Source organism: Cynoglossus semilaevis, chromosome 9 (genome assembly GCF_000523025.1).
Source record: "Cynoglossus semilaevis isolate Cse_v1.0 chromosome 9, Cse_v1.0, whole genome shotgun sequence".
Taxonomy (NCBI): domain Eukaryota; kingdom Metazoa; phylum Chordata; class Actinopteri; order Pleuronectiformes; family Cynoglossidae; genus Cynoglossus; species Cynoglossus semilaevis.
The window spans coordinates 6,022,927-6,040,858 of NC_024315.1; the positions used below are offsets into that span (position 1 = coordinate 6,022,927).

Here is a 17,932-nt window from a genome sequence, read left to right on the forward strand (position 1 = left end):
ACCGAGATTTAGACCAAGGACGGCTACTTTTAAATTAGCACAAACACACAAAGACACACACACACACACACACACACACACACTGAGACCAACAACACACAGGTCACATGGTGAACTGGATTAAAAATCCCATTTAAATGAATGATTGATTAAACACCTGTTTCCACAGTGAAGAGGACAAGAGGACCTGGACCACAGTAACAAATACACCGAGGTGGAGATCTAGTCGATCCACGGGACACTGATGTCACTGAGGGGGGGCCGGGGAGGGAGGGGGGGGCAGAGGACTTCAACTCTGAAAGGAGAAAAGTAGGAACAACAAGTAGGAACTGGAAAAAATGATGAATTTGTAATGAGTATTTCAAAAAAGGGGATGACTGTTCTACTGAGTACAATTGAGTGGAAATTTAAATGTTTGGAACTAAAAAGACTCAATCATTTTCATCGGTTTGTTTCATTTTGTTTTTCTTTGAAAACACTTTGAAACTTCAAATCATGTTCTCTGCAAAGTCCTGACCAACAATCTGAAATAAAAAATATATAAAAAAAAACCTACATGAACTTGAGTTTCTTCAGTCTGAGACGTTTTGTCACTTTTAACTTTTCTTTCTTTTATCCGTTCTTTAAAGCCTTGACCCCGACTTCCTCACGTCAACACCACGTGAAACGTTCCTACGACCGTAGACGGTGCACCTAAAAGCTTTTCAACATAAAGGAAGGAAGAAAAGAACCCAGTGAAAACCAGAAAAACATCCACCCATCAGTGCGTTCAGTTCGGACTCTTTTATTTTTGGTTTTGTTTTTCCCAACATGAAACCTACAATTAAAAAACTCAAACTGAGAGCTCCACAGAGAGACGTACTTATTGAAAAATAATCTTGTATGCCTTATCTTCGTCCTCTGTCCTCCCTCCGTCTCTGTGACCAGCGATGATTGCTTTGACCGATGTTGCCTCAGACTGGTGGTTCCGTCTGATAAACGACTTTATCTGTCATTGGGGGAGAGAGGGGGGAGTCGGGGAGATAACCCGGCTGTCCGTCATCCTTTGTCCGAGTGCAGAGAGGAGATTGGATATTGACCCGAGGTTGTCTCCGTCAAGCTGCGATGTTTTGAAGACTCTGTCAGAGATTGACATTGTGGTCCGAAAAAACTGACTTGATACAGTTCTAAGAACTTAAATTTGTTGCTGCGCGTTCTGTAGAAGTACCGTTGAGTCGTCAGAGAGTTAGGCTCCGTTCTGGTGCGACGCCTCGCGTCCTCTACCCTGTGTCAGAAGTTTTACTTCTACCTTTTCAGCCAGCTACGGTAACACGACAACAGCTGTTCAAACCTTTTGGTGACATCACACGTCAGTTCTTCGTCTCCCTCCATTTTAGGCAGAAGCTGCGGCTCCGCAGCGACACCTCTTTAATTACACTGACTTTGGCTTCGGTGCACGTACAGATGCTAGATGTTACCTGGCCGAACTCTGTCTTTCCTCATGCTCTCCGTAAGACTTACAGTTATAGGCAGTCCGTGCAGAGCGCCACCTGCCCGGGGCGAAAGTCTCTGCAGGGGCACAGTCGTCTGAATTTAGGGGAGTGACCTGCGCAGCTGAAAAGGAGAGGTTCCCTCTGGAGGCCGCACTCCTGTCGCAGCACCGAAAAAGCCGGGAGGATGTGGTTGATCTCCGAGTCCACCACCTCACACTGCACCTCCAAACTGAGGAGCAGAGAATGAAGAGGAGTGGATGTACAGGGCAATAGAAGAGCGAGCAGAGCAGTTAGATCTAATCACAGGAAATGGGTTCTTTATAGGAGAGAGACAGCAGTGGAATAAAGGAGAAGACACCGTTTTACTGCTCCCATCACAAAACAGATGACAAATTTGAAAGTGAAGGAAAATAATTTAGCCAAGTTACGTCACAACATAGGAACGGAACTTTGATGTAAGTCGAGGATCCCCTACATATTTTACTACAAAAACATAACTACTATAAAAGTAACTCTAAATTGAAGGTAAATGACCAGTGACGTACCAGCGCAGCGCCTCCTTGTTGTTGATGAAGCGGAAGTGGGCGGGCTCACAGGTGAAGCCCGACGACTGACAGGCCTCCACACAGGACTGGCCCTCCTGAGACACCAGCAGCCTGAGGGAGCTGAGGGGGGGCCAGACGGGGGGCGCGGCTACGCTGGGTGACCAGCCAAGTGCCGTGGTGTTGGACAGGGCCACAAACAGAGGTCCTGTTGTCCTGCTGCCGGCAGCAAAGCCCTGTCTGCTGAGGTTGGCCGGGATGAAGGGAGGCTCTGGAGCACAGAAGTCCTGAAGATGGAAACGTATCTGGGTGAGATGGAGTGAATCCCCACAGTGTGTTTTATACAGTTTATAGCAGGCATGGGCAAACTAGGGCCCGGGGGCCGGATGCGGCCCGTTCATCTTTTTAATCTGGCCCAGCAAATGTTTCCAAATTATATAATTCATTTATATTATCTTTATAAAAAAACATAATGTCAGCAGCACAACACTGACAGGAGCTGCTCCATGATCTCCATCATTCCTGTGTTTTATTGACTGGAATATAGCAATCTGACCTGACCTGGATGAAAACAGCTACAGTGTGATCTGACATAATACAATCACACGGTGGAATAGTGATTGGTATGAAAAGAGAGGGTGTAAACAGCGTGGACAGATGCTGACTCCATTATGTTTATGAGTGCTGGGCGACTGTGGCCAATGAAAAGCAGATAAACACTGCTGGTCCCCGGTGTCTGGGACCAGCAGATGTTTTAACCTCTGCTGCACAGCTTTTCTCTCTGAGTCCAAAACCAGCCTTTCATTATTGATAAAAAAGACTGTGTGTTAATGTCAGCCCTGGGTTATTGTGACACTTGTGCTTTTTACTGCTGCCGCCGTCATTATCTTGGAGGGAAACATCAGAAAACAACAAACACAAAAAACACCCAGATTTTTTTTGTTTGTTTTTGTTTTTTACATAAAATACTGTTTAACAATCACGAACAAGTACAGAACTATAACGTAACTCGTAACCTAACAATATTTAAAATTTGTAGTTTTTTGTATTTATTTATTAGTAATTTAGTAGTTTGTAATTTTGTGTCATTCTTAAATTACTAACTTACTAAAACCTTTTAAAAATAAAAAAAAAATGGTAATACATTTTTTTAAATGATTTATTTAATTAAATTATTTATAACATCTTGTCAGTGGAGGTGGCACCCGAGCCAGAGTTTGAGAACCCTGTGTTATTCCCTCATCCCTCCATAAGGACATAAGATATAGAGTAACTGGGTCAGGGCTAAACGTCAGAGGTTTGAATCTTCTGCTTCCTGTGTTAGTGTCGCTCTGACCCAGTTTTAATGAACACTCAGACTCAACTTCTTTGCCAACTTCAGCACTTCTCACAGTTGTTCTTCACATTTTGCTTCTCTAACTTCCAGAACGCCCGTGTAAGATTTGAAGCCCGGACCCTGATTAATATTTTACACCTTGATACCTGGCTCTGTAATTCACTCCACATTAATCATTAGTCTTTTTTCCCCCTTTAATTCGACACATCTCTGCCTTCTCTCCCCGTCCTCCTGCCAAGAAAATGTGATCTCTTGGCTGCTGACTTACAGCAGACATCCTCATCAGGCTTCTCCTCACTGCAGATGGGGAAACGTTGACATCCTAATGAAGCTGTCATGTGCTGAGCCAGGGACTTACGGGACTTCATCAAGTCATGGAAAAACTTTTTTGCAACTTGAAAATGGCCGTCAACTTTAGCCCACTGTCTCTGTAGAGCCTTAACTTTAAAACAGCTAAATATCTATATATATATTTATCCAGCCATCCATCCATCCATCCAGCCATCCATTCCTCCATCCATCCATCATCCATCCACCTAGCTACCTATCTACCTATCCATCCATCCATCCCTCCATCCATCCATCCATCTATCCATCCATCCATCCATCCATCCATCCATCCATCCATCCATCCGTATTCAGCTGTTTTGTGGAGTTACTTTAATGCTTTGGTAACAGTATTTATCAAACATATTTCTGTTTTGTTCAGTCCCGTCATAACTAATATATAAACAGACAGTTTTATGCCTGCGTGTCTCTGCGTTGGGCTAATAATCCCACAAGTTAAATGGAATGCATCGTTTATCTGACAGATCACAGCAGCAGGAAGAACGTCAGTGTCAGTGTTCTCACGTACCTGATGTTGTATGTAGGCGTGTACTCGCTCCAGCATCCCCTCACAGGTGTACTCGTACGGCAGGAATGGCTCCACCTGAAAAATGACACAAACATTTTCAAAAGGTCAAATGAGGTCAGAGAAATCACCGTCAATCGCTCACCTCCCGGGCCTGTTAACTTCCTGCCTCTGTATATGTTGTGTTTAAAGGGTTTACTGCTAAAAAAGAAAATGTTAGATTATAAATTATATAAGTTTTATATAAAGTTATAATATGTTTTTTCTTTATATGCTTAAATAATTGAAAATGAAGAATTCCACACTTTGTGGTTTTCAATTGTTCCAGAGAATAAAACCTATATTTTCACCAACATGGAGAGAAAATATCTTCATATATATTTTATGACCAAAGGTCAAAGGAACCAAATGCACTTATTTTTCTTGGAAAACAAAAACGGCTTCAAAGGAGTTGATTTCAGCAGAGAAACGTTTCTATTGTCAGACTCCTCCATCACCTAATCACTCCGTGTCAATGTTTGGAAACTCATTAGGAGATATTTGCATAGAAATAGATGGTGCCCTGCTGGGACGAGGAGGCTTTCATAACTACAGCGCGTGTGTTTTATTGGGCTAATTAGAAAGAAACCAGAAACAATGCACAGCCTCTCTGTCACTCTCACTCTTCACTTCCACACCGACGGGAATGTGGTAAAGGACCAAAATACAGGATTACTGTAAGCTAAATTGTGTGACTCTGTGAATAACTCTGTGAAGCTCCTTTTTTTTCCTAAAGTAATCTTGGTTTTGTCAGTTAATTATCATGTAAACTGGGGCACAGAGACCGAACCTCCATTCGCCACCCGGCTCAATGTTCAACCACGGGGGAAATCAGTCGAGGTCCTTTTCAAATAAAAGTTGAACAAAGGAAATAAGAATGCAGGGATAATGCAATCTGGAAAGTTCCGCACACGGTTGATCAGATCAGAGCCTTATGTTGATCTGCTTTTCACACCAGAGTCAACACAAACACAGAAGTGACCGTGAACACCAGCAGTCTGTTTTGGAGTTTTCCATCCACGGTTCTTTTTTATTTATTCATCATTCAGCCTCCATTTGAGGTGTTCTATTATCAAAGACTTCAAAGACACGACAACGATGGCTGCACCAATACCAATACTTCTGGGTCAGGGTCCGGTTCCTAACCACGACGTAAGTTGAATTTTCACTGTAAGATGGAACTTACATAAAATGGATAAAAAAGAAAAACTGCAACGTACCGAGGGGATAAAAAAAGAAAAACTGCAACGTACCGAGGGAGTGAAAGGAGAACTGTGATACAGAGAGGGAACACCGTGTTTCTCTGTCATTCATTTATTAAATCCTGACTTCCTGATTACACGACTGACGCACAAACAGGTTTACATTGTTTAACCTTCTCTGATTCTCCGTCCGCTACAATCAACAACGACAGCTCACCAGTACTTTTGACCTATCTGTCAGTCTGGTGAGACAATCACACACACACACACACACACACACACACACACACCCTAACAGAAATGTACTCCAGCTGTATTAGCATATAGAGGAGAGGAGTGAAAATAAAAAAAATCCATTTGGATTTTAAATTGAGTGATGAGGTCAAAACTAAAGTACAAACCGCCCTTTTCTAAAAAAAAAAAAAAAAAACTGCTATCACACAAAAATCTCAACCTTGTTTATTATTATTATTATTATTATTTTATATTTTTACCCAACTACACACACAATGGAATATATTAGGATCTAAAGTGTGGGTGGTGAGATGAAGATGAAGAAGATGAAGAAGAAGAGCAGACACACGGTAATAAAAAAGGACAAAGATGAGGACGTGAAAAAACAAACAAAACAAAAACCTGTGACTGTTGAAACGTGTGTGTGTGTGTGTGTGTGTGTTTGTTTCAGCATCCTGACACACCTGACCTGACAACAACATCCACTTGTGTTTGTGTGTGTTTTAATAAGTTCCAGTAGCAGAGTTTCTCCGTCTGCTGTGTTCTCCTCCACTGCCTCTGTCAGTGTGTGTGTGTGTGTGTCAGTGTGTGTGTGTGTGTGTGTGTGTGTTACTGTGAGGCCACCGTGCCTCCACTGAAGGGTGAGGTGGTCTCTGAGCTCTGTCTCAGTGTGTAACACTACACATGGAGACAGAGGCTTCAGTGACAACACTGGTCAAATATACTGTGTCCTACTCTCTGATGCTTAGGCTTTAGAAGTCTGGCGGGCCGGAAGACAAAGCTGAACGGTCCGCATCCGGGCCCCGGGCCTTAGTTTGCCCATGCCTGCTGTATAATATAATTAGGGATGTACAATATTAGTATAATTATGTGATATCGGTAAGAATCGTTATCAGTGAAGTGAGAGTGAAAGTGAATTATTGTCAACGGCAGCGTATATCGGGATCGTTGATATCAGAGCTGGAAATTAAACGTTTGGACAATATAGGCAAATCGGATATCGGTAAGAAGTTCATATGGGACATTCTGAACTGTAACAACACTGTACTGTGGTACAACAGTCATACATCTATAGTGGACTGTACCTTGGTCCTCATGATTTCCCTGATGGCAGAGTCGAACTCCACAGAGTTGTTGTAGTCCACTGTCATGACGTGCGGTCGGCCGATGTACTGCTCTGCATACGGGTGCTGGGAGGACACCTTCAGGGGAACACACACAGTCAGAGCTCTACAAGTAAACGTCTTCAAAAAATGCAAACGGAAGAGTTTCTTACATTTATATTCAACACGCTGAGAAAAATAAAACACGTCCCTGCCATAAAACTGCCTGAGCGATATATCTTTGGACACAGAGCTCGTAAACTGACAGTTTGTACACTTACTCCAAATAATGGATTACAACAATTTCACTGCAGCTGTGTAACTGCATGTACACAGCTCTACAAACGGAAGTCGTGTTGTATTAGGATCACCGTACACCAGCCTGTTATCAGACACGACCGGCTGTCCGTGCCCACGGTTCATGCTAGAACCGTTCAGAAATTGAAAAGTGAAGCTGCTGGTTCTGTTACTGTTGGAGTTAGAGCTGTCAAATGGAAACAGCACAGCTGCACATTTATTCAACACATTTAAATATCATTAATCACAATCATTATTTATTTTAATACAATTAATCATGATTAATTGATATGTTAAATATGTTTTTTTTTTACCATATATTGCTTTACCATATATAAGCTGGCATTACATCTGTGAAACTAAAACTCCAAACATAAATAACAAATGGTAGATTTATTGGATGTACAGTTCTGTGTGTGTTTCTCTAACAGATATAACGTTGAGCTGATGAGTTCACAGCCTTAGTTCAAATCTCCTTTGAAATCTAATGTCACAGGTTTTTTGAAAACCAACCATGATTTTTTGACATCGTTCTCTTGTTCTTGGTTTCGCTCTTTAAACGTTATCATCGTCAGCTCTGCTGGTCAAAAAATGTTAAAGAATGTCAACCAGCTCACCTCTCTAGAAGTGGGTTTTCCTCGGAAAAACTCGTGGTTGAGAGAGCTGTGAGGCGGGTTGAACTTGGGTTGGAGGAAAACGCAGCCATTGGCGATCGCTTCAAGAGGGGCGGGGCCTTCATAAGGAAACCCGAACCCAATAAAGAGCTACAAAAAAACAAGACAAAACACCAGAATTGGTAATGAGCATAAACAATAATCAGAAAAAAAACTGAAAAAAAATCATCACACAAAGCTGTGTTTCCAGACTGACATTTGGCACAAATTCATCAGATATAAAATTATTAATTAATCATTTTGTTTATGGTCCTGCCTTTGCCTTCCGCAGCAGCTGCTGCAGTTCATGCTGCGGCAGCAGTCCGTGGTTCTTCACAAAGGCTGGGACTTCTGGAGGTCTCTGAGTCTCATAATACACCGTGCCGTGGACCTCCATGTACCTGTTGAGAATCTGCAGGAAACCTTCTTTGCCCTGCGGGAGAAGAGGGAGAAAATGATAGCTTAGAGGGATGAAGGGTGAGAGGGGGTGAGGAGGAAGAGTTTTCAGGTAACATGTGTCAAAACACAGAATGATGGAAAAATGTCTGAAAAAAAACAACTGTTTGTGTGTTTTGTCTCGGATCGTTATGAGATTGACTGTGAGCTGCTGTGCAAATGTCAGTACGGTGTGTGTGTGTGTACTCAGACTCAGGTTTATTTTTCTGTGTACAAACACACACTGTACTGACATTTATTCTACAGTGGTTAAGACTCAAAATATTGGTGATTGTTACATTGGACTCAACAATTTCTGCCCTTAAAATATGTTTCCATTAAAGCTGTGCTAAAGGATCAACAAAAGACTTATGCTAATGTACAATTCCCATGAACAAACTACATTAACTTTCTAAATTTATACTAGATAGTATCACAAACACTATCTAGTTGTGATTACTAGGTACTATTGATTGTTTCAACGTATTGATGATTAATATTTCAGACTATTTTGAAGTTCTGTATAACAGTCACACAAACAAATATCTTAAAATATCTTCATACTCTAGAAAAAAACCCCTCATTTATATTCAGTTATTTAATCATAAGCCGGTCTGCAGTGTCTAATTCTCAATCACACTTCGTATTCTCTTGCTTTTTCAAATATCATTACCATTGAATTTTCACATGAAAAGCCCTCAGGGTCACTCTTTACACTTGGAACGTCAAGGTTGAACGTAACGAATGGGAAAACAAAGAAATCATCCAGAAATAAACCAAGTCCCGAAATTGAATTGCGACTGGAGCGTAACCTTGGCCGGAGTATCGACCGGCTGTCCAGCGTTAAGCAGCTTACTGTATCTGTGCTCCGCTCCGAAACCCCTGCAGTGGTAATAGGAGGCTGTAGCGATCAATAGCTTCCTCTTTGAGGAGTTTCCCAGCCAATTAGCAGATTAGCTCAAGCGCTAAGTGCAGCAGACAACATGAATTAGCCGGAGAAACATGTGTGCAACAGTGCAGATTCCATAACCAACAATCATTGCAGTGTGTGTGTGTTTGTGTGTGTGTACTCCTGTGTGTGCAACCAGACTAACTGGATTAGTTGAAGTAATGGACATGTTGTGTTGTGATAGTCCTAATGGCTGATTTGATTTGGATTAAAAAGGCTCGTTTTAGGACATCTGGGATTTATTGTTTTGTTTTTTAAATATCACATTCATTTACAGTGATGTTAAATATTCAACAAACTGAGACAGAAAATAAGGGTTTTCATTTTCAGAATAGCAACTTTTCCAACGTTAAATATATCAGTTGGTGTCAGGGAAGGAATCACATCTGATTTAGATTTCGTTTTAAGTTTAGCTACTTTTATCAGCTATTTTATAAAATGTATGCATTTAGCAGACGCTTTTATCTAAAGTGACTTAAGAGGAAAGTTGAGCAGGATGAGTAGGAAGACAACAGAGACTGGTCTGGACAGTGGACAGAGGACACCGTCTCTGCAGACAACAGCATGACGCTCTAGGAATACATTTTTAACTGGCCAGAGTCAGGCATCAGGTTTGTTAGCATACCGTTGGTGTTTCAGTACCCCAGAGAGTGAACACACTTTTGTTTGGCTTGGATTTTAAATCCTCATGAACTGGATTAAACTTAGACGTGTCTTGTTTTAATACTTTCCAATGACTTCAAAAGTATTTCTTCAAATTTGATCAACAGAGACACAGTCGTGTCAGGGAATGTTCTGCATGCACAGTGTCTCCTATTATCATCAGCTGTCCGCCCGTCAATTTGGTCGCTCCTGCTTTGAATAACGAAACATGTCAGTGAAGACACTGGGAGTGACTGTTTGACGGACGTTGTTTTGCACAACTATTTTTCTTTGTCTTTGAAAGCACCGTGTTTACCTGGTCAAGAGCGAACAAAACTACATCCCATAAAACCAGTATTACAGTCATTTTCCTTTCCTACAGCAGCAAGGTTGAGTGGACTGTGAGGCTTACAGACCAGAAGACTGGGTTCACAGTGAAGAAACAACACTCCTACCTGAAGCTAATCAGCATCCGGGCCAATACAGAGGAGCAGCACAAAAGAAGACAAGAAGAAGGAAAATCCAATCAGATATAAATGTAAATAGAAACGCACGACAACGATGCAGCGATTGTTGCTGAACAGAGAGAATAGATCAACGACAACAAAACAGATTATACCATATTTTCACTCTGTGTTTACGGTGAATTGTTCTCATTTTACATGACGACATGTAAGAAAATGTAAAGTCAGGCCAGAAATGATTAACAATAGAAGCTGATTCGCCTCCTACACAATGACAAACATTTTATATGCAAACTGTGTCAATAATAACAGAGTGTGTTTACAGACAGACTGGTACCAACAAACAAAGCCAGAGTTTAAGGCTACAAAAGTTTCCAAAGACAATTAGATCTCAAAATATTTTGGATGAAAATTAAAAGCATTCCTTCTAAATATTTCTACGATGAGAACCTTTTTTCTTATTTGCCATTTTGATCGCTATTCATTTTTCGATTATTCAGCATGTTACTTCATTGGTCCACTACACTTTTAAGTGTAGTTTAGTTTCTGTGTAAACTAGCTGGCAAGTTTTAACACAACAAATTTCTTAATGAATTCAGGAAAGATAGCGATGTAACCATAACCGCCGTCGGTCGATGATGTCATAAACCGGGGAGTCAGTCAAGCTGTGTTTTGCATGACTGAACTCTCTTCTTTTTCTCTTTTCTTTTTAAACTCCTGAAGCAAAAACAAGTCGAGTTCTTTTACCTTCCACATGCTGGCCTCTTTCCCGTACACAACAGCCATGTTGTTGACTTTGTTCTGCTGGATGCTTCTCTTCTCCGTCTCGTTGAGCTCCTCCGAAACGAAACCCATGAATGAATTGTCAGGTGTGTGAGCTGGACGCACGTGAGTGTGTGTGTGTGTGTGTGAGCAGGGGGCAAATGCAGGATTGAAGTGGTGGAAAAAGAACAAGAAAGACGAAAAGAAGGGTGAAGGGAGAGAAGGAACGGATCACACAAGAGACAGAAAACTCCTTCGCTGTTAGAAAGAGGACGGACGGCAGCGAGGAAGAAAAATAGATTCCTTTTTTTCAGTGAGTAAAAGATTGAAGACATTGACTATGACATACAGTACGTGCTCAACAACATTAACTATCAAAAGGTACGTGACCTCTGGAGACACTATTGTAGTCAATAAATACTAAAATATAAATAAAAACAACTATGAATGCATTGAAGTACTGCTTAAAAATGATAGTATTGATGTGGATTACCACACGGCTGAGGTCACTACCTTATTTGTTAAACACTTAAGTTGCCACTGTCTGAATCAAGTATTAGTAAAGATGCTAATAGAAGATTTTAAAAATAACAAAAGATACACAGGACTGTAAAAAAAGGAAAAACAGGAAAAGAACTCATGCAGTTTGCCGTTAGCTAAGAATAGCTGCTTCTGACACACAGTCTCAAAAGAATGTAAAACAGCTGCCCGACCTGTCGACGACAGCAGGAGAGATCACTTAGAATTAAATCATTTTATCATCATGTCACAATTACCTAAGAATGAACCTGCGTGAGTGTGTGGGAATAAAAGGATTTTGGATTTAAAGAAGCGACTCACAGCTCACGTACCACGATCCACTTCAAACCGCTAACTCTACATTACACGACGTTCATAAGCTACGACTGGACGTGAAGTGTTGAGAAAGAGAAATGTTTTTTGTTCTTACGGAACATGGTCATGTATTGCCTGGAGTTGAGGGTCCAGTAGCCCCAGTTGGTCCTGTATCCATGCAGGGTGGCGTACTCCTCATGGTTATACGCCGGCTCTGTCCCGAAGGTGTCGATGACCCTGATGTGACATCTGCACACACACAAAGGCCAAATAGAGTTACATAGAAATATATAAAAAATAAACACCTGAAGGGTAAAGAGTCTTAAACGTAAACATTATCACAGACTTTAAAACTATCAGGAATTAGTTTTACAGACGCTGTGGACTAAAATATTATCACTTGACTCATGGCACTTCACTGCCTGATGGTATTTGTGGCGATTACACAAATACAGGTACGATAATTAATGCCCAGCGGTGCATTTCACAGTTTAAATGTCAAGCTGCAAAAACAACACCAATGTGTTAATTTCATCAGAGCTGCAACAATAAGCAGTTTTAAGCAGTGTATTTACATCTTTTTATTCATGGTATATACTCTTATACTATGACTCTTTAATGTGTTTTATAACTGTACTGGAGTAAATGTAAAAATTAATTAAAAAATGTTATTTAAGTCAGGCTATTTGTTGACACATTGATAGGAGAGGAAGGTCATAAAATGATGAAGAAATGCGTGAATTTATTTGTCTCCAGGCAGAAGGTAATTAAGTACGACTCAAGGTACACGTTCAGGTCCTTGAAAAGGAAAACTGCAGGTAAACAAACACAAACACGACAAAACAGAACGGCTGTCTCTGATTGAACAAAGTTGGTGAAAACAACATTAATGAAAAAAATAACAACATTATTAACAGAGGTCGGCAGCTGGAGAACGATGGAGTGATGATAGGAAAACAGCATGTGAGGCTGAGTGTGAACACACAGTAGGTACACACAAAAAATACACACAAAGCTGTTCACTGAGTGGGCTCAGTCGGACCACTCCAGGCTCAGAGGGATTAACGGAGCTGCAGCGTCTCTGAGTCTTTTGTCAAAGATGACTGAGTGGCTCTGCACGTGTGTGCGTGTTAAAAAAAAAAAAAAAAAAGAAGACATGAAATAGTCGGACAGCATTTTCAAAACCTTCAGATTTTGAACACATCACTACCGTTACAAAGGCAGTTCTTGGAGTGTTTTCTGTGTTTTGATGTACTCAAAATATCCTTGCTGCTGCTCTGAAACATTAACTGTGGCCACATTTAACACCACTGGTTGTGTTGCGGCTGCACGTCTCCTCCGACTCTCTGGTTTATACTGGATAGGGCGGTGATTCCTGAGCGCTGCGTCCCTCATGAACCACTCTGTGAAGGATTACGTAAGGACTGGATTTGGATTGAACACATGCAGTGTAATAATCAGGAGAATAATTGGGTATAAAACTTTTGAAGACTTTACAAACTTTCAAACATATTTTAACAAGATTACCAGGCACGGTCCCACTGATGTCGTTAGCTTTCTCTGCAGCGTTATGCTTTTTATGTTACTAAATAAAGAGGGCAATTCCTCATGTCATAACAGCCCTGGGAGAGTCGTCTGAAACGGTTTGCAATTACAATCTATAGTAAAAATAATAGCCTGGTTCCCTGCTTCTGTTTAATGATCTACTAAAGCGGCTTCCGGAAGAGATATGGTGAGAAACTGACGACAAATGTCTTCAAAATACTTGTTTGAAACTGAGGTCTTTGTTCTTTTACCTTTTATAAACACACAGGGAAACCTCTGGATCAGTGATGTGATGTGTTTTAGAGCTTGACCCTTATAATGAGCGCGGTCATTTTCACTGTTGTTAAAAGAAACCCTTTATCACTGTAACCTTTACAGAGCAGAGTTTCACTACAGGGATTTACAGGGTTTTAAAATGCAGACATCCAACCAAACACCAAGCTCTGTGGCCATTTTTATTGTCATAAATAAAAACATAAAAAAATATGACTTGGAGCTTTAGACTCATTTGAAGACCTAAACCTGATGGTCTAATCTCGTTAGACACCGTTTTTAACGCAGGTAAAACTTTAAATTGACATTAAAATGTAATTTCCATCTTCTCATCATACATATTTCAAGCAACATAAAAGTGAGAATGTTGCTCTCTGGAGATGAAAAACAAGAAAAGAGTTGAGGAAGAGAGGAAACACTGAGGTGAAGCTGATCTGAAGATCAGAGTCGGTGACTGATCTGGGTTAAATCGCTGATCAACTAGACTAAAAAACAAAACAAAAAAACCCTTCAGAATGAGGGCACTTGGCCGCCTGTTCACTCAGAGTCTTCGCTCTTGGCTGATTCTTTGAGTCTTTGATGAAAATGACCAATGTACAAAACGAACTCTGCTGCCATGAAACAAATCTAGTCTGTTCTCTAACAGTGAGAGATCAACAAAACACAAACTCAATGACCTTCTGTCTTAGATTTATTCAGATGTCAAACCAAACGCTGATTAACTCGACCCTATGCCTGTGTAGGTAAGACTCAGAACTGTTTACAGAAGAAAGGTCAAGGCTTTGGCATCGAACATCAAACAGTGCTGGGCCTGAAGGTGAGCCAACAGAACGACCAGAGCGCTAACACTAGGATGCTAACTGCGTGACTGTTGGCTGCAGCTCGGCTACAAACCTGAACAGGAAAAAACCCACAGTTGACGGATACATGGATGTGTATATCAGTGCTAACACAGCAGAGTTTGGCAGAAAACTGATAGGGTAAGAACATGTTATTCCAAACTATTAGCTGAGGCACAGTTCAGCTCTGGAAACTGAAGCCGCTGTTAATACAACCTGGATCTCCAAATATGATCCTTTCTACTTTGATATCTCTTTGTTTTCATTGACATTTGTAATTTGGGAAGTGCTGGAGTCAGCTCTCAGCCGCACACAAATCCAAACACAAAGACTCCAGTATAAACACGGGTGTTTTTCTTTTTTTTTGGGCGCTCCATTGCCTGATTAAATGGCACAGTTCCAGCAGTTTGCTCTCCAAACTCAGCGTGTGCTCCAGGTCCAACTGTTTCCCATTCTACTGTCAATGGTGCATATGTAAAACACAGCAACGCCACATGCAAAATGACAATGAGCTGCAAATTATTCAGCTGTTAGTTTCAGTTTCCTGCCAGCCAGAAGACTGAGCCGGTGTCCCATTGTCTGTGTCTTTGTCTCACAGGAGCTCACCAAAATAAACACAGAAAGACAATGACAAAACAACACCACCACACAAACATACAGCACTAAAAGGGACTTTTTTTTATCGTTTCACTAGCAACTTAAAGTCACCAGCAGCAGTAAACAAATGAAGTATACAGTACTCTACAGTACCTACACTGTAATACCACAGGGGAAAACACATGCACATCTTTGTGAAGGCAACAACCAAACCCTTAATAAAACAATGAATATTCTACACTACATATTGTACTCGCATCGCTTACAGTGGCCTGAATTATAAAGTAAACAATTGTTTAAAGTTTTATGCTGTTAGCAAGCAAGCTGGACATTCAGGCACAGTCAGGTTACTTTGGTCCTAATATGCTAATGTATACTAGACAGGTTAAATGTAATAGGCAAATTCTGTGTGTATGACATATGCATAGAGGCTAACTCAAATGTACAGGTAGCATAAACTACACCTCCCATAATGGAGGTCAACTTCATGACCCACCTCAACGCAGCATGGCCTTATCAGGTCCAGAATTGACCAATACAGATTTAAAATCAGACATTTATTTAATTTAGTAGAAAGTTCTCACAGTTTGTTTATTTCTGGTTAAAGTATTGTCAGCACTACACTGTTCAATAAATGTTAATCCTATTTGGCCGGAGTTTTACATTTCCTCCCCTTGGCTGATTGAGTTTGACGCCCCTGGTCTAGAGTGTACTCCTGCAGTGACTGCTGGGATTGACTCCAATATATATACAGTATATATACTGCTATATGATACATACTGTATGGGTGATTTTGTTTTGTTCTGTATTCAGTAAATATACTCCTATATGATATATACTGTATGGGTTATTTTGTTTTGTTCTGTATTTCTTGCAGAAATAAAGTCATGTTATGTCTCGTCTCCTCCTTCATCACTGCTCACTCACGTTCTTCTACTGACTTTCCTGCTCCAGAACCAGTTGAGTGTCCTGTGGAGTGGAGAGCAGATGTGCTCTTTGGTGGTGGTGCAAACTGTAAATGTTTTGAGGTTAGATAGTTTTGGAGCGAAGCCCGAGAAAAGATAAATAATAATTATATCAGAGCAGCTGTTTGTGCTGCTGCACAGTTTTTTAAATTGATTTAATTTAACTTTACATTACACAACATTAATAATCAACTTAAACTGATCCAGATCTTCTAAATTCTAGAGAATACTGACTATGTGTATATCTGACAGTTCTTTAGTGCACCTGCAGTGTTAGTAATAAAACTCTTACAATTTAGTTCCGTTATTGCAGAGTAAAGAATCATTACCTTCCCTTTAGAGTGTAAACAACAGGACAAATCAGCATGAATCAAAACAAACAACCGCTGTTGTTACTTTCACTGTCGTTGTTTTGCAACATGTCTTTGCACAGTCAGCAGACCCTCCAAACCCCCCCCCAAAACCCTCCCAGACATCCACCTCCCCCTGCGTTTGGCAGGGCAGTACATTTACCACAGTGAGAAATCAATATGCCTGTCCTATTATAAGAGGAGTGGGTTTGATTTAAGACCGACGTTTATCAGTCATCACCGTCTTCATGAAACCCCTCTGCACAGACACGGGTGTGAGGACCCCGTCATCTGCATGCACACACATACAGACGTCATATATAGACGTCAACAACAACACGTCAGACAGGACAGCAGCATGTTGTCCAGCCATAATAAATGGATGTGGATGTTAGTGGGAACATAAAACAAAAGTAATTAAAGGGAGCTGAAGGGCCCCGGAGCTCTGAGCACTTGATTAATGTTCAGCGCAGAGCACTCAACTAGACTAGAGGAGAGAGGGAGGGGGAGGGAGAGAGAGAGGGAGAGAGAGAGCTGACAATATTGGGCCCAGACTTGTGTGATACCTCTGGGGAACAACGTGTTGTTGTTCACTGGTGCACCCAGTGTCCAGCTGGATGGATATAGCCATTGGGCTCCAGCAGCTACAAACAGCTGTAAAGCTGTGAAGTGCAGTCACTGTTTCATTCTGAAGCCATTCTGGTCTTGGTACCAGCTTTTGATCATGTTCTGTTTGAGTAAACTGTAAAAATTTTAAAGAGATCAACTTTAAGAACGAAAAAAATAGAGAGACTTTTGTCAAGGAAATTAGTTTGTCAGTCGGCCATTTGTTGCGTATGGTTCAGAGATGCACAGATAACAAATTTTTGACTGAGTCAGATTTCCAAAATTGTATTAAATGTGACTTGGTCGATGCCGATTTATGCCAAAATATTTTAAAAGTAAATGTTTTTTAACTAAAAATTTATAAAATCTCAAGTTTGTTGTTCTAAGCGACTTGGCGGTGGCGGTGGCTAACGAGACAGAGCCTTGTTTAGTTCACTGTGAAGCTAACCTCATGTTAGCTTCTCTGCTGTTGCCTGTCCTCACACTCGTGAAAAACCATCGACTGCAAAACCTGACAGTGGACGATTCCAGTCACCAGTTGGCTGAATGTCTGGTTTATTTTCACGCCCACGTACAAAGCCTGCACTCTGTTATTACTTCTGAACGTGCGCAATAGCAGCTGAAGGGAGCACAGACATGAATATCCATAGCATTGATCCTTCACGAATATCAATGCACTCAGGGTTAAGCTCCAGTGAAGGTAAAAAAAGACGTTCGTTGTTTGTCCTGAGTCGCTAAAAAACACAGACAAAAACCCTGACTGGGAGCAAACAAAGACCGTCTTTCCAACACTAAAAGTCACATCCTGTTGGGAGAAGCAAAAATCAAGACTCCACACAACAACTACAGAGCTGGGAACTGCTGACCTCAGCAGGCAATTAGTTACAGAATGCAAGCTGACTGGCATTCCGTGTGGGAATGTGTGTGTGTGTGTGTGTGT

General features: G+C 41.0%; 1 protein-coding gene across 1 annotated transcript; it reads right to left on the minus strand.

Annotated features, from left to right (window-relative positions):
• Positions 1 to 714: 714 nt before the first annotated feature.
• LOC103383590 (alpha-1,6-mannosylglycoprotein 6-beta-N-acetylglucosaminyltransferase B-like) lies at positions 715 to 17,017 on the minus strand. The gene is made up of 10 exons (XM_025058464.1): positions 16,953 to 17,017; positions 11,933 to 12,066; positions 10,969 to 11,099; positions 10,213 to 10,218; positions 8,009 to 8,164; positions 7,696 to 7,842; positions 6,764 to 6,880; positions 4,207 to 4,281; positions 2,018 to 2,301; positions 715 to 1,701 (listed from the first exon to the last, which is right to left on the minus strand). Exons 1-10 carry the CDS (start codon positions 17,015 to 17,017, stop codon positions 1,503 to 1,505), a joined length of 1,314 nt encoding a protein of 437 aa, XP_024914232.1. The 3' UTR covers positions 715 to 1,502.
• Between the last annotated feature and the right edge of the window lie 915 nt (positions 17,018 to 17,932).